The 21,494-nt window shown below is 45.9% G+C and overlaps 1 protein-coding gene across 8 annotated transcripts in view; it reads right to left on the bottom strand.

Moving 5' to 3' along the window:
• Positions 1-21,494, bottom strand: part of Aopep (aminopeptidase O (putative)) — a 272,203-nt gene that overhangs the window by 187,868 nt on the left and 62,841 nt on the right. For all 8 annotated transcript variants that reach the window (XR_015734915.1, XR_015734916.1, XR_015005257.2 and 5 more), the window contains exons 4-5: positions 15,223-15,376; positions 8,138-8,383 (exon numbers count right to left, since the gene is read on the bottom strand). Coding sequence is in view for 5 of the 8 variants with exons in the window: in XM_087896652.1 (XP_087752778.1) it covers positions 8,138-8,383; positions 15,223-15,376 (400 nt within the window). In the remaining 3 variants the exon portion in view is untranslated. The remainder of the gene's footprint in view (positions 1-8,137; positions 8,384-15,222; positions 15,377-21,494) is intronic.

Below are 21,494 nucleotides of genomic sequence, written 5' to 3'. Positions count from 1 at the left end.
TCTGTGGAACCCATTTATTTCCTAAACTGATGAACTCACAATGCCTGACCCCACCCCCACCACTTCTGCCTCTGAATTAGTTATATTCCACAAAGCTAGTCTCCTTGAAGCTTCAAAAGCTCCGGACTTAAGCTTATGGGTTCATCATACTTGTCCACTGGTAGAGGTGTTTACTGAAGGAATTCTGGCCATTGCTCATCCCTCCTGTCCCAAATGCCAGCTTTGGTGGGACATCTTCAAACTGCACAAGTATGAAAAACTCTTCAACTACAACAAACTTGTTCCTAAATGGAAATGCTGTCCTTCAACTCTCTGGATGCCCTCACAGAGGAAACTGACTCAGGAATTACAATATGCCAGCTTCTGATTCTGGCCACTCAGCAAGGCAGCCTCCAGGTACGAAGGCCTAGTTGTCAAGCCTACAGGAGCAGCTCCCCCTTAGCCAGAGAGGGTACAACTGTCACCAGGCACTCTTAGACTGGAGTCTCAAGATTCCAATTTTGCAGTGTGAATGAGGGGGATTAATTCTTAGCAAGCTAACTGGGGAAGGTGAAGCACAGATCTGGTCTGTTCAATGGAGTTGCCTCTAAAATGAGCACAGATAGGAGCCAGATGTGGGGCGCACACCTTTAATTACAGCGCAGAGGCAGAGGTAGGTGGATTGTCGTGAGTTTGAGACCAGCCTGTTCTACATAGAGTTCCAGGCCAGTCAGACATACATAGTGAAACCAGAGAAAGAGAGAGAGAGAGAGACAGAGAGAGAGTCAGAGAGAGAGACAGAGACACAGAGAGACAGACAGAGAGAGAGAGAGAGAGAGAGAGAGAGAGAGAGAGAGAGAGAGAATGGGTAGTTACCAAGAAACAGAAGACATCCTACTCTGATCTAAACTGGGGTGAAATTGGGATTCATTTTAACATTGAAACCTCAAATCCCACACAACATTCAAGTTTTTAATGAAAACAATTTCTTTACTTCAAGACAAGGTCTCGTGGAGCCTTGGCTAGTCTGTCATAACATAACCATAGAGGACCTTGAACTTAGAGATTGAACCCAGGGCATCAGGCACGCTAGACAAGCACTCTACAAACAGCTACATCTTCAGCATCCAAAGTAATACATTTTTGAAAGGAGTCTTCCCTTGTATCTGACCTTTCAGCCAACCTAGTCAACTGCACTTTAGGATGAGTTAGGTGACAAGGCCATGTGCTCTGACACAGAAACAGGTCCCTCCCAAGAGAGCCATCCATATGTTAAGCTTGAGGGCTATTACTAGAGCTAGTGTTCTCCCCCAATTAGGAAACACATAGCCCTCCCTTCATGTGTTCATAATATGGTTCAGGACCCAGCAGCTCTCTCTGTAATGGTTTGATGAATAAGATCCTGAAAGAGTTAATATTCAAATGTAAGCTCTTATCCATTGCCTTCCATGGCTCTCTGTCCAGGGAGTACAGTAACGAGGGTTCAGCAGAGAGGTCGAGGGGGCTCTCCCTCCAAGGAGAAAATGACAAGATGGTGGCCACATCAGGGTCCAGGACTGGAAGAGATTAACTGCCTGTGCTGACATCAAAAGAGAGATGATTGCAAACACAGGTGGAGGTGATTGCTGTGAGGCCTGTCAAGGGACTAGCAAGTTCTCTTGAAAGATCGCTCGAGCAGTTCTCTGAAGGTAGGTCTGTCAGTCAGTCTATGGGTATGTGAGCAGTTCAAAGAAAACAAAACACTCAAGCACAGTCTTCCAGAGGTGAGAGGTCACGGCTTGATGACGAAACGCCAGTACAACTGCCCATGGCAAGAAGATTCTAGACAAGCAAAAGCCACAGGCTCACTCTGTCTGGCTCTGCACGATGCACCTCAAAGTCAGCCCACTGTGAGAGATAGGCTTCATCCCCTTCCCAGAAAGCAAAGCGCTCAGCCTCAGACAGTTACAGACAAGTCTCGCCAATGCCTGAACCCCAAACTCTCGGTCCCTTTCAACTTAACACAAACTGGTTATTGTCAAAACCACAGTTTCTTAAACTGCGGGTTGATACCCCAACACTGTAACTGAATTTGGGGCTCCACAAAAGTTTGGCACCAGTGAAATGTGTCTGAGCCGACAACCAATAGAGTTCAAATCTAGCACGTGCTGAACTGGACGCGTTGGCAGCAGCAGGTTCTGAAGACACATAGCACTCTGCATCTCTCCTGACGGCTCCAAACACTTCCTACAGGTCTGCAGCTGCTGCACACTTACCAACCACGGGGTTTTCACCATGCACAGAAGGCTTTCTGCTTTCATGGAAACACAAAGGTTTGATCATAGAAGTAAAGACATACAGTATTTTCCTATCGTGTCTGAGCATGCACGTATTCAATCAGTGTACGGGTGGATTGTATTGTGTTAGAATGTTTGACTCTTAGCAATGCTTGAGTTGTTGAGCTGAGTTTCATTTGTAAAAAACAAAAAATCATAAATGAACTTTATCATTAGAATTAGGGCAGAATTTCTAATTATTTTTGAACTGGCTGTAAAATACCCCGACCATTTGTACTTTATTTGCTTAAAACAGTGTTCTGAATGCTGAGGATTATAAAGTCAAAATATCAAATCAATTCTGAAAAACACTGAAGATGCACTACACCCTGCAGTGTCAGATATGCAGGTAGGGTTTGCCTGTTTACGTAAAGATAAACAAGCACATTCCTCTCATTAGTGTGCAAACTGAACTTCAGTGGAGGCACTAAAGGGGTTGCTAAAATGCACAGGACTTCACTCTTCACCAGGAGACAGTGGGCTCCTGTGCTAATCTTACACTTACGATTTTTATATAAAAATTTCTGACCGAAAGGGCTTTTGAGCGGAAAAGCTTAGGATACCCTGGCCAGGACCAGCAAACCTACTACAGCCCGGGCTATCTGAGCCCCCCAAAATAGGACTTTATGAATAACAGTTACTGTTTTAGGAAAGAAAAGTGAAAAATAGAACCTGTTAGGAGAAGGTCCTCAGTTAACTCCTTCGTGGGAACAGAAATCAGCAGCAGAATGAAGAAGACACAAAAAAGCATCGGAGGGGGCCACCCCACCTGCCACCCCCAGAAACGCTCAGTTCTACAGCCATGTCAAGGGTGCAGAAAACAGCTGACCTCTTCCAGGAGTAGAAAGGAAGGTGTGCAGTGATTGCCTGGCACCTTCGCACACCTGTGCAAAAGGCTCATTCAAATATTTGGGTCTTTAAAGAGACCACCAAAGAAAAATTTTGAAAATTTATTAAAAATCTGAGAAACAATCCAAGTTCAAAACAAAATCTACATGCAAACCCCAAACATGTAGCCTATGAGAGAATGTGGCAGAGTGGGCGGGTGCGCGAGTGAACAGGCACCAGCTTGTCTCGGGCCCACTCCTGAGGGAAGAACCATTGTGGGCACTTCCCTTGGCACTCAAAGAACTGTTTAAGCATACGGTGGTTTGGGTTTAGTGGATTAAAAATTCAAGTGTAAACTAGCAGAAAAACAATTGAAGAAAGACTTTCAAAGCTGCAAAACCTTACCACTTAAGATAATGACAGAAACATATGACTGCTTCCTCCATGGCCATGAGGAACGCGGTCAGAAGGTTGGAAACAACAGGCCTTTTGCAGCAGTGTGTTGTGCTCTGCTTATTCTATTACACACTGGCTGGGAGATAAGAACAAACAAGACAACACCCTAACTCCAGGGGGAGGGGTGGGGCAGACTGGCTACTGTCATTCCTGGGCATGTATGTGCAGGGTACCTATCTGCAGTTGAGGTACTTAGGAAAACTCTGCATGCAGAGTCAGGAGCTAGGATAAGCATGCAGAGGTTTTCTATTGCACAACCCAATCTTTTAAGAACAAGTTGTGCATAATAAGGGGCTTTATGGTATTTTTCCACCATGAAGAACACTGAGGCTATTTGAGTAATTATTTCTCTAAACTCTTTGTCAACATTCTTTTTGTTCAATAAGGAAAAAAAACTTTAAAAACTTAGATGAGCAAATATCTAGGCCCAGCTCCCCTCCCTGTGATCCACTGTGTAAGCGAGAAATCACAAAACAGCCACTAGGTAAAGAAGATGTGGTCACTGGGGTCATCTTTCTCCCCTGGCACAGGGGTAGTCTCTAGTCTGAGTGCCAGGGGCTGTGCCAGGTCCAAAGGGAGATTCTGTTTAAGGACAGCAGCTGCTAAGCCCTGGCTCTAACCAGCAGGTCAAGAGACTGTACAGCAGCCATGATCCTAAGACAAAGCTGATCTCTGTGGCTATTCATGATCTCTCACTGTCTCTGCTTGTCTTCACGTGGTTGACCTGAGCCTACCCTAAGGAGTGGCCCACCCTACTTTCCGTGTCCTTGGTTTTAGTTTCTCCAGAGTGCACATGTTCACTTCTGCATATTCTACTTTTCTCCCAGACTAGAATGTCCATTCCCAGTAGAATGGAATCTCAGCAAACTCACTTGCCCTTGTTGGCTTGGCATTAAGTACTGCACGCAGACAATGTTCTTGACAGAAATGCACCAAGACAACAGACAGCTGTACACAACCTGAGGAGTCAGCAGCAGGGATCAGAATGGAACCTGCCGGCTACCTTAGTTGGCTATACTACCTTTGCGTCTCCCATGCTCTGGTTCCCAAAGTTTGACAGGGGCAAGACTAAGATGTGAACAGTGGGGCTGAGAGGGAGAACAGGCTTTTTGACGGCGATAAATGAAACCCTGGCACTGAGATAATTTGCAGGATTCTTGAAATTCAAATATGGAGTAAGGGATACCTAGACGTTAGCAAGGTAGTCCTGGCAGCTTAATTATACCCGTGACACACAACTGTGGATCTGCTGAGAGACAATTGGTGAAGCAGACACATACAAAAATAGGACTGGGGTGTTCATTTTAAGCAATGTTCATAAATCTTGTTCAGGGCTATTATTCCACTGACACTATTGTTCTTATAGCAAAGTGTGTAAGTGTGACAAAGAGCACCCTTGGCACTCACTTCTCAATGAGAGGAAATCAGTCTGGAGACAAGAGAATACACGAGGTCAAAACAAACATGGCTGAATGTTACTCTCCACAGCAGGAGAGCTTTGTGCACAAAGGAGACCCAGTCAGAATGCACTCATCTCTTCATGGGGGCATCGCAGCACCCACTTCAAGACCTGTAGAAGTAAAATGAAACAGAACCAGAGAGCCCGCAGATCCCAGAAGAGTAAAGCATGGGACAGAGTAGGCAAGGGATGACCAAACGCACACCGGTCGGTTTCCTCAGACTGGAGCAGTGGTTCTCAATCTGCAGGCCCTGGCCCTCTGGGGTCGAACAACCCTTTCACAGGGGGCACATAAGACTATCTGTGAATCGGATATTTATACTATGATTTAAAAACAGTAACAAAAGCTACAGTCACAAAGTAGCAATGAAAACAATTTTACGGTGGGGGTCACCAGCACGTGAAGAATTGTATTAACGGGTCACAGTGTCACAGCCACAACATTAGGCAGGCTGAGAACCACTGGGCTACAGTGAAGTTCTTCCCCTTTGAACTGTGAGGAAGAGAAGAACTGGGACGGAGGGAGGGCTGGCTGCTCAGCTGTGGCTTCTGTAGCAGAGGGTGACAGAAACAACACAGTGCAACCCGAGAAGACTTTGCTAAAGAGCACAGAGCACTTTCGCTAGGTCTACGTCCAGCTCCGGCCACTGCTGGGGCACCGCCTGCCTTCCTGTGAGCTGATTAACAAGCTTTCAAGCTGTGAAAATGTGTTTTCCTCACTTCACTGAAGTCACCTATTTGGCTCAAGAGGAAATTCACACAAACTACGAAGAGTAATGTTTAAAACACTGTATTATCCAAACATTTAAAAAAAAATCCTTTAACACAGTTCATGATTTGCCTGTTTTGTTCATGTGGGAATGCCGACTGCTGCTTGCCAAAGAGGAACACTAAAGCGGTGCTCAGTATAATTAAAACCTAATTGCTAAAGAAGCCCAGAGCTATGGAATTTATAATCCTGCTCCATGTTTATAAACAGGGACTCAGGAAAGAGTCGGTTAATTTACCCAGAGGTTCTTTGATTCCCCAGTACACTATAATGACCAGGGCACAGTGAGTTTTGCTGCACAGGTCTCTCGCGATGGTACCTCATGGTTTTGAGAGTTTCCCGATCCTGTATGGGGCACAGAGCTGACCTCCACACCTGCATTTTGCTGCAGTAGGCCTTAAGCATAGGAAAAGCAGCAGGGCTCCTGTAAGACACCCCCCCCCACCCCGGTTCAGCACCCCACTGGGGCTAGACAACAGTACAATCACCCTTCCAGTGTTCACAAGCAAAGAAAACAGTTAAGTCCAGGAAACAGCTTAACCAGGACAGGCTACTTCCTATCCAATGAGGGGTGTGTGTGTGTGTGTGTGTGTGTGTGTGTGTGTGTGTGTGTGGTGGGGGTGCTATTTGAGAACTGTGCACAGTTCCGTCCGGAAGCTTGACAGCAGTCTTGCTGCTGCTAAGTTGTTACCGCCACTCCAGTTCTGACATTTGTGCCCAGCACCATTTGGCCTTCAGGTACTAAGGCTTCTTATTTAAAAATACAGCTTTAAACATGTTTAAATCACTTTAAATATCTCAAAAAGCAGAAACCTTGCCACAGGCCTGCTTGGGCATGCAGACTTGGAGAGAGAAGCTGACAGAATGGCCTGCAAGTCAGCACACCCTAAGTCTGGCAGACTGTGTGGCGGGAAGGGGCTACCGAGAGGTTCTGTGTGTGGAAAATACTCGGCCTTTGCTTTCCCCAGGCTAGAATATGGGGCTGTTAGCAAATATGCCCTGAAAAACAATATTCATAGGGTAACAAAACCTCACAAATAAATATGACCCCTCAAAACCACATACAAATGAGAAGCATTTAATGAACAACCCTTTCTTCACCAATAACTGTTTAAATTAAGTCCAGAAACTCTTCAAAGGGACCAAAGAAGCCCCCTTGTTAAGACCACTCTATATAGACATCAAGACAATTATACAATGCATGCAACCAAACATATATAATTATCCTAGTTTCTACATTCCCATTATCTTCATAAATACAGGATAAAAGTCAGTCTAAATGATTTTCTGAGAACTCTTCAAGGATTACATCAAGCCAGCCACCCCTTAAAAAGTGTGTGTGTGTGTGCATGTGCACGTATGTGTGTGTGTGTGTGTGTGTCTTTTCTACTCAGGGGTTTTACTAGAATGTGTGCAGTTTTTTGGGAAAACACCACAAGTGACAGCTGTTTGAAAGCATGGAAATTAGTTGGCAGAAGGAATTTCCTTGACTAATGGGGAAAAACTCAAAGCCACATGTTTGATGAGCTCGTTTTCCCATCCCTGGTCATGCACAGTCCCTGTTAGTGATTAGGGTTTGCAAACAGAAGCATGAGCGTGGTCCACCCGCCATCTTTCCTCGTGGGACAGAGTCACCCTCCTATCACTGTGTGGACGGACAGTGGGACTGATAGAGTGGCTGTAATTAACTCCATCCATTAACTGGTAGGGTAGGGTCAGCTTGTAAGTCTCCAGTTTCTGTCAGAATTAATGGAGGCACCGTAAGAATACTTCACTTGCTGTATTAAAAATAGGAACACGTTGCTATGCCCCTCCCCCATGCAAGCCATCTGCTTTTAGCTGTTTTTCCAGCAGTGCGGATGGATTTATGTTCTCTCTGACACAGGGCTCTAAAGTTGTTGCCTTGTGACCAATGGTGAGAATGGATGAGGCAGCTGGTCAGGATTAGGCGAGCAGCTGTGGCCCTGGGACCAGGTTTTGTTACTGTGTGCGGAGCCTGACGCCATGACCTTGGACTCATTAGCAGCAAGCTCTCACCACCCACGCTAACAGCCACTGAGTAACTGCAACCCCACATATATCACTCTGGGGTGCAGTCTATGCCCAGTCTCAGCCATGATGCCTACAGGTTCATGGTAATAGGGTGGGGAGGAGGGCCTACTTGAAAACCATCTCCTGAAGGTAGCAGTAAGATATCCAGGGGTGAACAAGGAACCCTTTTCCTTCCACCCTGAGCAAACGAAACTGCTGACAGAGTTTAAGAAAAACATTCCCCTAGCAGTCCCCAGACTTCTGAAGCATGTGCTCCACGTGCCATGCTGAAACGCATACCTGGCCATCCCCAGACTTGGAAAGTTGGCAGGGACAATGAGTATGTCCAGTCGGGAGAAGGGGTGAGTTCCCAGGACAGAGTGTGCAGCTGACAGGCAAGGAGGGACCAGGCACAGCAGGGCCTCTTGGCAGGCACCCTCAAGGCACAGTGGGGCAAACACTCGATGAGGAATGATCTCCTGGGTGGCAGCAGAAGCATCCTGGAATCGGCAGGGGTATTCTACATGACTGCAGGCATCGGCATACCTGGGGTAACACATAAGAAGAGAGGAGGCCAGCGTTGAGAAGACGGTTCAAACAACCTTATGAGCAGAGGTGGATCATTTCAAGTACTGCCTTGTCTGCTTTTGGATAGCAATGAAAAAAAAAAAAACCAGATCAAAATATTTGTTGATGTGATTGGTGACTTCAATCCATGCTACACAAAAGCAAAAAGACCTTGTTGTAGAATTAATGGGGGTGTGGTGCGTTGGGGAGGGGGCAAGATTTAGAACAAGAAAACAAGCTCCCACCCAGATCAAAGCAAATTCTACCTACCCGCAGCAATGTGCTTTCAAATGCTACCATAGAACAACTGCCCAAATAATTGACAATTCTTAGACAGGGAGCAATGCAATCACCATTTTATTTACTTAATTTTCATTGTTTGAGATCTCAGGCAGCCCAGGTAGCTTTGAACTCATGTAGCCAAGGCTGCCTTGAACTCCTGATTCTTCTGCATCTACCTCTCAAGTGCTCGGATTACAGGTATGAGCCCCTATGTACCTGGTTCTAAGCAAATTAAAGATTCTATTCTGGAATCTCCCACAGTAAGTAACTTGAGATGAAGTAGAACAAAGACAGTTACAGGTATAGCTTTCAAAAACACATAAGCCATCCTACCAAAAAATAATCTAGGCATCCTTTACCAAACTTATCAGAAGCTATTGCTGAGTAAAAAAAGAGGCACTTCCTAAGGGTGTTTTCTCTGCTACACCTTTTGGGTACTGGAGACAGGGTCACATGCACCCTAGGCTCACCTCAGAGCTCCTGATCATCCTGCCTCTACCACTTGTGTGCTGTGATTACTGGCATATGGCTGACTTATACAGTGCTGGGAATCGAACCCAGAGCTTCCTGTATGCTAGGCAAGTACTCTGTCAACTGAGCTGTATCTCCAATTCCTTCCCGATGCACTTTCAGTATAAATTTAACGAAGTCAACCTTCTAAGGAAGCAGACCAGAGCCCAGTCGGCACCATCTGATTAGTTACTCCCTGAAAGACAAAGGCGGAGCCGAAAGAAAATTCCTAGGGCCTGACTCACAGGCTTCAAGAGAACTTATATATCCAAAGAAACCAACATCAAAGAGAATTCTATTTTTTTTATCTGTTAACATGTCCTCGATTCAGACACAATGGAAAACCCCTGCAACTTTAAACTGCAGATTATAATTCTTGCTGTGGGTGCTTCTGTGATTCATCAGGACTACTGGAGACTCGCTTAGTGCTTGCCTGCCTCAATTTGGGCAGGTAGCAACAGTAATTCCTCTTTAGATTTATGAAGGATCTTCCACCCACCCAAGGTCTGTGATCAAGAGGCGCACACGGCTATGTAAGCAAGCCTCACCTTCCACCATCGGCTGATAGGTGCTTCACGAACCCCGTCTAGCCCCAGTGAGACTTATGGTTGAGAATGAGTTAGAAAAATGGGGACCCATAAAAACTGCCAGGATAAAGTGACAGCAAGAATACAGTTACTGACATTGAACTGGAGTCAAAGTCCTATACTGACAACATCACCTTATGGGGAAGAGAGCAAAAGTATCTGCTTGGAAACATTCAACACCTACCCTAGGACGACAAGCAAAAGTTGCTTACCTAGTTAGCCTCTGTGGGATTTCTAAAATGTATTTATACAGGAAAACAAGGTCCTGTGGTATTTTAAGCTCACATACACTCTACTGAAGAGCTCTTACAAATTGACAATGGTGGCATATGCCCATAAGTTTGTAACCAACACTTGAAAGGTAGAGACAGGAGAATCAGGAGTTCAAGGTAAGTGTGGGTACATGAGACCTTGCCTCACACACCCCCAAAGGCTTTCAGAAACCAAGTGTGGCACCAGCACACACTGGCGAGGTGGGGCAAGAGTACTATGGATTTGACATCAGCCTGACCACATTATGAGCTCGATGCTTGGGCTACACTCCAAGACTCCGTCTCAAAAGAACTGAAGAGCGACTTTCAAAGCATCTTCCCTAAAGCTGGAACCCTCTGCGCAGAGCAAGGGAGTAAATTTAAGGACTAAACACCATAGTGCTGCGGCACAAAGGGCATTCTACTGAGAATCTGCTTGTTCCCGTGGAGCGAGACTATTTCTTACACCTAAGAGGTTAAGGAACAGAGTGAAGATGGCAAAGGTACACCTACTGAGCCTGTCTGTTCAAGGGAAAAGATAAACACGACACTCACCAAACTCATGAAGATGTTGAGTACTAGATATATGACTTAATACCACGTTCTATAAATCTAGGATTTGAAGGTGATCAAGTCAGTGAGGCTCCCAGCAGTGACGAAAGTGTGTGAGGTGCCATTGTGAGCCCCTACGTCAGTGAGGCTCCCGGCAGTGACACAAATGTGTGAGGTGCCATTGTGAGCCCCTATGTAAGGACCAGTATACCTTGGCTACAGGGGCTATGCTTAGGTCAGCTGTCACCAAGAGGAAGACTTCAGTATTTCTCTTTCTCTTCATCTCTCCTGTGGTCTCCCCAATGTGACTGACCGGAGAGAAGACAGATGAGAAAGGGCAGGAGGAAACCCTGACATGACAGAATATTCTCAGTCGGGCTGTATACACTGTGGACTGAACAACCTCCAGCATGTCACTGTGGATGTCAATCATATACTGAAATGTTTCCCAAGGTTTCTTCTTGCAAAGATGGCTCTGGCCGTTCACTCCATGGCCCCATTCATGCAGCAGCTAAGGGGATGTGGGGATGTATAATCAACAGTTAGCACAGCCCCAGCGGCAACTGGAGAGTCTCTTCCTTTCATAGTGGCTTTTCCTCAGCTTTTACATTCTCAAGACATGCCTTCCCCACCCTGCCTTCCTTTCTGCAGAATGAGTCATCTCAGCATCTTTAACACGTGCCAGTTTCTCAATGCCTTTAATCACTTTCGCTGTGTTCTGCTGCAGGTTATCCAAGCTTTCACACCAGGCTTAAGCTGGATGACCCAAGATGAAGGCCTGAGAGGTTAAACACAAAACAAGACTCTCCCATGGCTAGAACCAAATGAAATTAATGCATGTTTTATGGTATATATGACTGTCTTTAGCCTATGTGTTTACCAAAATGTTCATGCCAAGTGGACTGCAAGGGTGTCCTCAACCCCCTGTAATTTAGCTCCTGTGAACAGTGATCAAAAGTTCAGTAACCAATCTTTTTGCTGAATTTCTGGAACCCAGATGATCACTTACTTTGGCAAACGAAAGCCACGGTGTGCAAGTCTCCTATAAACAAAGACTGAGATGAATGAGATCGGTGGGAGGAGGGCTTATCAGATATAAGCACGGTCAGAAACACCAACTACCAGTATGATGGCACAGCCATGGAGCGAAGGGTGTGGTGGATGAGCAGAGCCCTTCTAACTACCAGAGATGGTCATAGGAGGCACCATGGCATGACAGAATTAAAAAATCTAAGCTATTGTTTTATTAGCTATATATTTCTGATGGACAAGCATGCAGATAAGCAAAAGGAAACTGTGCACTGTCGTCAGCCATGGAAGGAGTGTGGGGTTCCTTCATACACTACTCCACGCCACTACTCCAGGCTACTGCTCCACGTCAACCTTTCCAACAAAGCAACAACATCCCCCTAGACTCCCTGATTGGCTGGTCTTTTGGGACCTGCTTGTCCAGTGAGGATCTTCTGCGGTCTGCTGTCTGGCCTGTGTTACCCTGAGCATCAGGGTAGCCGTTGGCCTGGTTGGCAGCTGACATGGAAGTGTTAGAAAACCTGGCATCCATGCACTCTCTCAGTCCAGCCTGTCAGTGAACGAATCTTTGCCTTCATTTCCTTCTGTATCTCCTTCAACTTGCTCCAAACTCACAAGGGCAAAAGAAGAATAGGATTTGCCTTTCCCAGAGCCCAACGAGGACTTCTGCAGCTTCGTGTCCCCAGTTCCCCCATCTGACCTGCCCATGCTCTCTTCTGTCCACAGTGGCAGAGACAGATGAAAAGGGTTTCAATCATTCTGAGCAGGAAGCCCCAACTCATTCTCATCTCGTGACCTTCATTTCCTAACAATCAACAAGCCCTGAGACTATAGATGAGCAGCAGACAACTTCTTACATGTTAGGGATGCATGAGCTTTCCCCTTCCTCCTCCTCCCCTCTCTCTGTTTCTCTCTCTCTCTCTCTCTCTTGCTCTATGTCTCTCTCCCTTACTCTCTTTCTTTCCTCTCCAACCCCTTTATCTCAATAAACTTCACTTAAAAAAAAAAGAATTCAAAGTCTTCATTGTAAAAACAGAAGAAGAAGGAGGAGGAGGAGGAGAAAAAGGAGGAGGAGGAGGAGGGAGAAGAAGCAGAAGCAAGAAGAAGAAGAAGAAGAAGCAGCAGCAGCAGCGGCGGTGTGGGTCTAGCCACGGTGTCATACCCAGGCAGTAAGGATGGGAAGGCAGTCTCAGGCGCAAAGGAACCTCAATTTGTGTTTTATTTCTTTTTCAAAAGTTACATTTATTTTGTGTGAGTGACCTCATGCAGAGGTCAGAGAATAACTTTTTAAGAGTTGGTTCTCTGCTTCCAGTATGTGGGTTCTGGGGACTGAACTCAGGCCAATAGGCTTGACAGCAAGAACCTTTACTCTGAGCCATCCCCCACCCCTCAACCCCTGTTTCCCAGAGAATATTCTCTAGTTAGCATCACAATTAAGTCGTGGTAGTCACTCCAGGTGAGAAGATAGCTCAAGATGCCGACTGAGGTGGCTCAGTCATTATAATAAGGTTATAAACGCCTCTGGGAAAGATAGTAAGTTACCTCTCCAAAGACTAGACCTGTATGAATGAATACAGGTACTGTTCCTCAGTCGGTAGGGAGATAAATTATTGTCTGAGCCTCTTTATTCTCATCTATAACTGAGAGTAACAGACTATAGAACATGGGCTGCAGACAGCCAGTGGCCTCTGTGTGGGTTTAGGATCAGTTGGGATCCACCATAGTCACAAACCCTGCAGCACACACCAGTGCTTCATTCACCACAAGAAGATGCACTTCTTGCTCATACCAAGTCAAAATTACTCTCTAGGGCACCTGTTTTCCTTACTCAGAAATATGGCTATTGACAACTACAAAATGAAACCTGCTGTGTGGTTCCAGAGCAAGGGAAGGGAACCCTAGATACTCTCACTTACAATTTAGTATCCCCACATGAAACCAGGGTATGCCACTCTGTCCACAATTACCTTCTTCCCTTAAGAGAATACAGGTAAAATCTAATAATCTTTCCCGAGCTATATAATATAGAGTCATTAGAAAACTCCAAAACTGATATTATTGAACAAAAAGAAGAAAATAGGTCTATGCTGCCAAAAGGCATAATGTAGGCAGGAAGACATGCTTGCCAGGAGAAAATACCTGGGGTCAGTTCCTAAGGACACCGCCATAACACTATGCTCAGAACACATGCAACACAGCAGAGAAAGACCAGCACAAACGGAATGCACACCAAGATGTGTTAGCTGGTTTCTTTTCCTGTTTTGTTTGAGACAGGGTCTCATATAGGACTGGCCTTGAACTTGTCACGTATCCACACCCAGTTTATGTGGTGCTAAAGGTAGAAGCCAGGGCTTTGTGCCTGGTAAGGACTCTACCAGCAAAGTTGCAGACCCATTGCTCTTACTATTACTGTGAAGTTGAACTATCATCGGCACCACTCTTCTGGATGGTCTCTATGCAATAGCTTATACCAGTTCCTAAAGAGCTGAAGATGATGTTCTGTGCATAAAATAAAAACATTAACAAGGCCTTGACTCAGCAGGAATCCCTTAACCCAGCGATTATGTGGGGTTCCTTGTGAACTGTGCTCCTAGAGGCCAGTAAGCACCACTGAAGAGGCTGCCCCACAGCACACCACAAACAGGCACCACAGGACCAAAACAGTCAGTGCCCTCCACAGAGTCAACTAGATGAAACCTTTCATTGCCCACCTTCAATCCACTGCCCCTTATTTTCACTGCATCCTTCCTTCTACTGCACCCTTCCTACCACTGCACCCTCCCTTCCACTGCACCTTCCTTCCACTGCACCTTCCTTCCACTGCACCCTCCCTTCCACTGCATCCTCTCGTCCACTGCATCCTCCCTTCCACTGCACCCTCCCTTCCACTGCACCCTCCCTTCCACTACACCTTCCTTCCACTGCACCCTCCCTTGAACTGCACCCTCCCTTCCACTGCCCCTTATTTTCACTGCATCCTTCCTTCTACTGCACCCTCCCTTCCACTGCACCTTCCCTTCCACTGCACTTTCCTTCCACTGCACCTCCCTTCCACTGCACCCTCCCTTCCACTGCACCCTCCCTTCCACTGCACCTTCCTTCCACTGCACCTTCCTTCCACTGCACCTTCCCTTCCACTGCACCCTCCCTTCCACTGCACCCACCCTTCCACTGCATCCTCCCTTCCACTGCATCCTCCCTTCCACTGCATCCTCCCTTCCACTGCATCCTCCCTTCCAATGCATCCTCCCTTCCACTGCATCCTCCCTTCCACTGCATCCTTCCTTCCACTGTATCCTTCCTTCCACTGCAACCTTCCTTTCACTGCACAACTTTGCTTTATTAAGACATTTTTGATCAACTACTAAGACAGACATCTAAAGGGCCAGAAGGAAAGTGTTGAACTTCCAGCTTTTTTAATTTGAATGAACGTAGAAATGCTTCTGCTGATATAGAGGGCTTCACAGCCACTTGCTTTCTTCTCTCTCTTCATGAATTACAAGGCCAACTCTCTTTTCCAGTAGGCCTTTCCCTGCTTCAGTTAGCTCCATTCTGGCTCAGTTTCTCACATTCCCAGAGTGAAGTCAGCAAACTCCCAAACACAAACCTGAAGTCATCTTTCGCAGGCAGGAGAGCGTGCTCTATCACTGGATCGTCTGATGGGGATGTCCTAGGTTTCACTTCTGTCCAGTGTCCCACTGCAATTGTGAAGGTGGAGGCTGGCATTGGCATGGTCACATAGTAATGCCAGCTCATGCACCCTAAAAACAGAAAGCAATTGTCATGAGGTACTGTGTGGCCATGGACCTCACTCGATTCTACACTTGCAGAGCCTGTGGGGAAAACTGGCAACAGCACATCCCTGAAGCAAGCCATGCCACCTGGAGGGGCATGACTACAGTCCTCAGAGAAAGTACGAGAGATCTGGTTTGAAGGCAGTCAAGGAGGTCTGGTCTCCTCCAGAGGTTGGTTTGAAGCCATAAGCGAGGCTAATTCTAAAGGGCGGTGCTAAGGCAGTCACTTAGCTGCAAACACAGAGGGTGCTGGCCTCAGGCTGCTATAGACACAAGATCACATCCTTTTCTTCCTCCGTGCCTGGCATGAAAAAGGAAACGTAGCTGATATGAATGAATTTGATGAACAAATCAATAAATGAGGAATGATCATTCTGTGCTATAATCCAACTATTCTGTCTAAATTCAATTAAAGTTCCCCTAAGATGGAGACAGTAGGAAACATGAAATTATGGAAGGGAAGTACATAGGTTTCAGTCCTGACTTTACAACCAATTAGCTTGTGGAAATGTGGGTCTTTCTTTCATGTTTCTAACTATTTAGATGATCACCCTCATTCCTGAGCACATGCAAAGCTGAAGTAGAGAGCTCACGACACCAAGGACTCCCACCCCAGCTCAGGATGTGTTCTCTACTCGGTCTAGACATTCGAGCAGGCTTTTCTCAAATAAATGATTGATAATTTACAATCCTAGGCCTCTCTCAAAGATGAGGAAGTAAACTTCCTGTTTCTGAAATGTGAATGCATCATCAGAATTAGCATGGCATTCTTACAGAAGTGTCTGCTCTGCTGGTTCACAGTTAGGCATGGTAGCAAGTAATCATTGGCAACATCCAAGCTTAGCAAGTTGGAAAACAGTCTGGGATACATGAGACTTTCTCTCAGGAGTAGGGGCCCTCCCCTGTCCAACACACACACACACACAGAATATTCTTTTACACTGTGTGAATATATGTCAATGTGATTGGTTTAATAAAGAAGCTGACTGGCTAATAACTGAACAGAATAAGGTTAGGCGGGAGAGCCAAACTGATAATACTGGGAGGAGGGGGGAGGGGGAGGGGGAGGGGGGAGGGCGGAATTTGAAGAGTAGAGAGACATGCATAGAGATGCAAGATGGACATGCCATCCTGAGAAAAGGTATCAAGTCAGTGGTAAAGTGTAGATAAAAATATGAGATAAGTGAAAATGCAAAAGTTGGCTATCAACAAGTCTGAGTTATTGACTGAGCGTTTATAATTAATATTAAGTCTCTGGGCGTTTATTTGGGAGCTGCTTGCGGGTCAAAAACTTCTGCCAACATACATTCTACACACAATTTTTAAGACATATTTATTTTATGTGTGTGCATGTGTATCTAGTGTCAACAGAGGGCAGAGGAAGGTAGCAAAACCCTTTGAACTGGAGTCACAGATGGTTGAGAGCCACTGTGTGTGTGTGCTGGAAATCAAACCCAGGTCCTAGGCAAGAGCAACATGTGCTCTCAAGCATGAACCATCTCTCCAGCCCCTTATATGATTGATTTTGAAAAGTTTTGATTTAAAAGAAAAAAATTCCAAATCTAAATCCAAGGGCTAGGGCTAGCCACCACCTTCAGTTTTCTTTTGAGAATTTACTGTGGATCACTGGAACTTTGCTTTAAGACAGAATCCAGACCTGGGAGCTAGGGCCGTAGATCAGCTGTTGAGAGCACTTGCCTCGCATGCAGACACCTGCAATATCAGCACTCAGGAGGGAGAAGCAGGGAGATCAGAAATTCAAGCTTGGCTTCATACTGTGTTCAGACCAGCCTGGGCTATAGAAGGCCTTGGGATCAGCAAAGGCGAAGCCACACAGAAGCTCCCAGGTGAAAATGGAACCCTGAATGGAGACTGCCTCTACATGCCCCATACCCAACACTATTAAACACCGTTGTTTTTGACAGAGAATATCATGCAACGTAGGCTGGCATTGAATTCAGGATGTAGATATGTAGATAAGGTTGGGTTTGACTTTTCCCGTCCTCTTACCAAATGCTAGGATGGCAGATATGCATGCCCTACTTTATGCAGATAATGGTTTTAGTTATTTATTTTAAAGCAGAAATAAAAAGATTGAAGAAAATAAGACAGAATAGCTACAAAATACAGGGAGCTGTATAAAAACTGACAAAGGTGCAAACAATGGCACAGACTCACATCCTGTGGGCAGTAGAGAATGGTGAGGCCTGCTTTTTAGTTCCCTCTAGTAGGCTGCAAAAGTTTCTAGGATGGGGGCATACTGAACTTCAGCTAGCCTGGCTAAGCATCAGACAGTGGTTAGATCGATGGGTAGGCTTCCCTACCTTGTATATCTGCACTTTCTGTTCTTCTTCCACAGACCCTGGAGAATAACTGTAGCTTACTTTCTAGAGAGAACAGAAGGGTGCACTAGAAGAATGTGGGAGAGGATGTCAGGTGGATAGGGCTAGGTAAGTGTGAAGCATGAAGGATGCTGGGACCACAAGCATCTTCTTTTACTTGGGTCTCAGGTTGCTGATAGCTAAGCTTTGGTCCAGGAGGAGGACTCTGATGGAGCTGACAACCCAAGAGCAGAGGCAGGATGACACATATTGGAGACCTGTGATCAGTTATGGTGAGGTTGACTCATGTATGCGCTCAGGACTGCCGGTCTGTTTCTTAAAGTCCTCCTCCCAAATCTAGACAAATCAAGACCTTCAAGGCACTTACAGAAAGCCCATTTAGTGTTCTAGACTGAGAGAAGCAAGTAGATAGAAAATACTCCTGGGGGGGAGGACAGTGAGCACACTCAAGATGTTAACTCCACCAGACACAAGCAGTCTGAATTAAGAGAATGTATTGCAGCCCTACAAAAAAATGCTCTCAGAAAGCACATCATTGGTAAAGAAAAAGCCTTATGGGAGAAAAGAAAGACTCAAACAAGGGATAAGATGAGACATTGAAGTAAAGAAATCTCCTATAGGGTCAAACAAAATGTCAAATCAAACCAAGCCAAGGGAAAACAACAGCAAGAATCAGGGAGAAGAGGTGCAGCTAGGAGACCGAATACCCAAGTAATAGAAGTCCCCCAAACCGTGGCAGAGAAGGTAGGAGAGGATCATTAAAACCCAGGGGATTATCCCAAAAGGAACCACGGTACTCAAGATAGAAAGAACGCAGAATCCCTGAGACACAGAATAGGCTACTCATATTAAGGGTGCTGTGAAACTGAAGCAGGGGAATGAAGATCCTACATTTTCAGACACAGAGCTTAAAAACATCCACCTCCTACACACCCATATTCATCTACAGAAGTATGCTTCAAAAAGAGGCTAGAGAAAAGAGAGGATGCTTGCAGAACCATGAACCGCACCCATGGAGGCTGCCTACGGGCCCAGAGAGAACCCTTCCGGAGACCAAAGAGTCTGGGGTTGATGAACACAAGGAAACCGAAGAAAATGGAGCAGGGCAACACCAAAGCACTATTATTAATTCCAAATAGAATGAACACCCAGAAATGGCACAACTACAGCTTTTCTACAAGGCTCTGGCTCTTCACACACACAAACTTGAGTCATTGATCCAACTCGAATCCTGTGACCCACAAGGAGAAGACGGGACACTGGGAAGGCCCATCTATGAGTAACCAAGTACCTTAGCAAAGGATGTGGGGGAGGGGAATGTCAAGAAGCAGAGAAAGAGGCAGAAGTAACTACTTCATTTTTTATTTGATTTATTTTTGCCCATAGACGAGCGCTCGAACACTGTGCTGTGTCCTCCACCCTCTCGTTACTTTTATCTGGAGACAGAACCTCACTAAGTGCCTGGGCTGGCCTTGAACTAGAGCTCTTTCTGCCTCCGGCTCCAGAGGAACTGGGGGTAGAGGTGCATCCTGCAAGGCCCACCTGAAAGTAGTTATTTCTTAAGCAGAAAGAATGATAAAGCAAGGTGATTGTCTGCTCTTTAGGGAAAAGAATATAATAAAAGCAACAATTATTTGGCTCTTAAATATTGTATTTTAATGTAAAACAACTAAAATTAAATCATTAAAAGGAAATCTTTTTTTTTTTCTTTTGACTGGCCTCAAACCCATGGCAATCCTTCTCTTAACTACCTCAGAGCTGGGATTGGAAGGGAAAGTCACCATGCCTAGAGAAAAGGACATACTTCAATCTTGAGACATTAGTAAAATGATAAATACAACAACTGGGAAGAAACAATCTGGAAATGAGGAACAGGCACTCCCCTGAAAAGAATCCCTTTAGGAATGGCACGCTGCACACCAGGGCTTTCTGCCAGCGCCAGGCACTGGGCTTTACCTGCTCCTTTGCAGTCTGTCTAGTTTTAGTGATTGTGGAGAAGCAGGAACTGAAGCAATCTCTACATTCACCAGGAACTGGAAGGCCAATCTTATGGCGACACCTCACCTGGCACTCATGGTGCAGTAGGGAAGGCACAATGGGGCACAACGGCGTAGGAATATGGGAACCTAGGTATGTAGAACACACTAGCAGCTTAAATAACACAAAGTCTGGGGTGAGACAGAGAAAGCTACAGCAAAGCTGAGCTGGGGTCCAGCCCAGACATCTGGAGCCAGCACTGCTCCTCCAAGGTCTTCTCTGAAGTTAAACAATGGGAAGAACATGTTTGTTTGCTTTTTAGTGTGCTGACAATCACATTGTTTGCTATTTCATTCTTCTGGGGAATGTCAGGGACAGACTGAGCATTGTCCCGTGTGGAAAAAGTACCCTGACAACATCAGCAGCTGAATGTGCGTGCTTCTTCTTCTTTTCTTCTTCTTCCTCTTCTTTGTTGTATGTATGTATGTATGTATGTATGTATGTATTGTTTTTTTTGAGACAGGGTTTCTCTAGTTTTGGAGCCTGTCCTGGAACTATCTCTTGTAGACCCAGGCTGGCTTCAAACTCACAGAGATCCGCCTGCCTCTGGCTCCTGGCATGCGCCACCACTGCTGGGCTCCTGAATGTGCCGACAGAGACCCTGCACCTGCACATCTGCCTGTACTTGGAACTGTGTCTGAAGTGCTGCAGATGGCCCCCTTGGAGAAGACCATTTTATACCTCAGACTTTAAAAACAAAAACATCACAGGGCATACCAACTGGTCAGCCCTTAGAGATCTAGTTCCAAAGGCCCTGACTGATCCACCAAGCTTCTAGGGAGCATTTCTCAAGCACATCTGTCCCTGAACATCTGTCCTGATCCAATCCTGGGCAATGCTAGAGCCAGCCTTGGACTGTGAGAACTTCCTGTGCTCTGGGAAGGGCTTTCAGCTTGGACTATGAGGACATTTGTAGACTTCTCACCAGGAAAAAAAGCCTCTTCTGTGTTGCTCTTGGACCAGTCTCCCGTGAATCTTCAAAGCCTGCCCACAGCCAGGGGGTACGCGTGGACTGCAGGGCATACATTCCAGAGTCTGCCACTTGTAGTCAACCTTCCCTGCAGACACAACTGGTAAAGACTTTACTTCTTTCCAGAACACCATGGGTCAGTGCTGGCTCTGGAAATGTTAGCCCAGTTCCTGCTTTGTACCTGCTGGCTGAGGCATGCTCGTATCTTTGACTACACCAATTTCCTCATGTGTACCAGAGGAACAATCATAGTGTCTACCTCATGGGATCACATGAAGAATAAAACGGATAATGCAGACAGAGTCACGAGGCACAGTCCTGGTCTCAGTGTTGGACGCTGCCGTGGTCACTGCTGCTGTCATCGCTTGTGATCTCTCTGCTCCGTAGCTGCCTCTCCCAGCCACTCCGGGAGTCTTTCCTAAGGCGTGAGCAAGGGTGTTTGAAGGTATGGCTGCCACATGTGCACGGAGACCATGACCTGATGAGGCCCACGTTTGAGGCTTAAGGTTGAATGGCATGAAAACACAGTACAAACAAAGTGATCCATTTTAAGGAGAATGACAGCCCAAAGGGGGCATCCTGCATGACTTCATATAGAATGGGCCATTTGGAGACTATTTAAATGCTGTTTACTTTCAATGAGCTGTCCTCCATGAAACAGTGAATGCCTTCATTTTTCTTTTTATTCAACCCACTTGCACCCAACCCCCTCACAGAACCAGCTGCAAAACAAAGA

This window comes from Myodes glareolus, chromosome 14 (genome assembly GCF_982192425.1).
Source record: "Myodes glareolus chromosome 14, mMyoGla1.1, whole genome shotgun sequence".
NCBI classification, from domain to species: Eukaryota; Metazoa; Chordata; class Mammalia; order Rodentia; family Cricetidae; genus Myodes; species Myodes glareolus.
The sequence above is the reverse complement of the archived record's forward strand: the minus strand, read 5'-3'. Positions and strand labels throughout refer to the sequence as shown.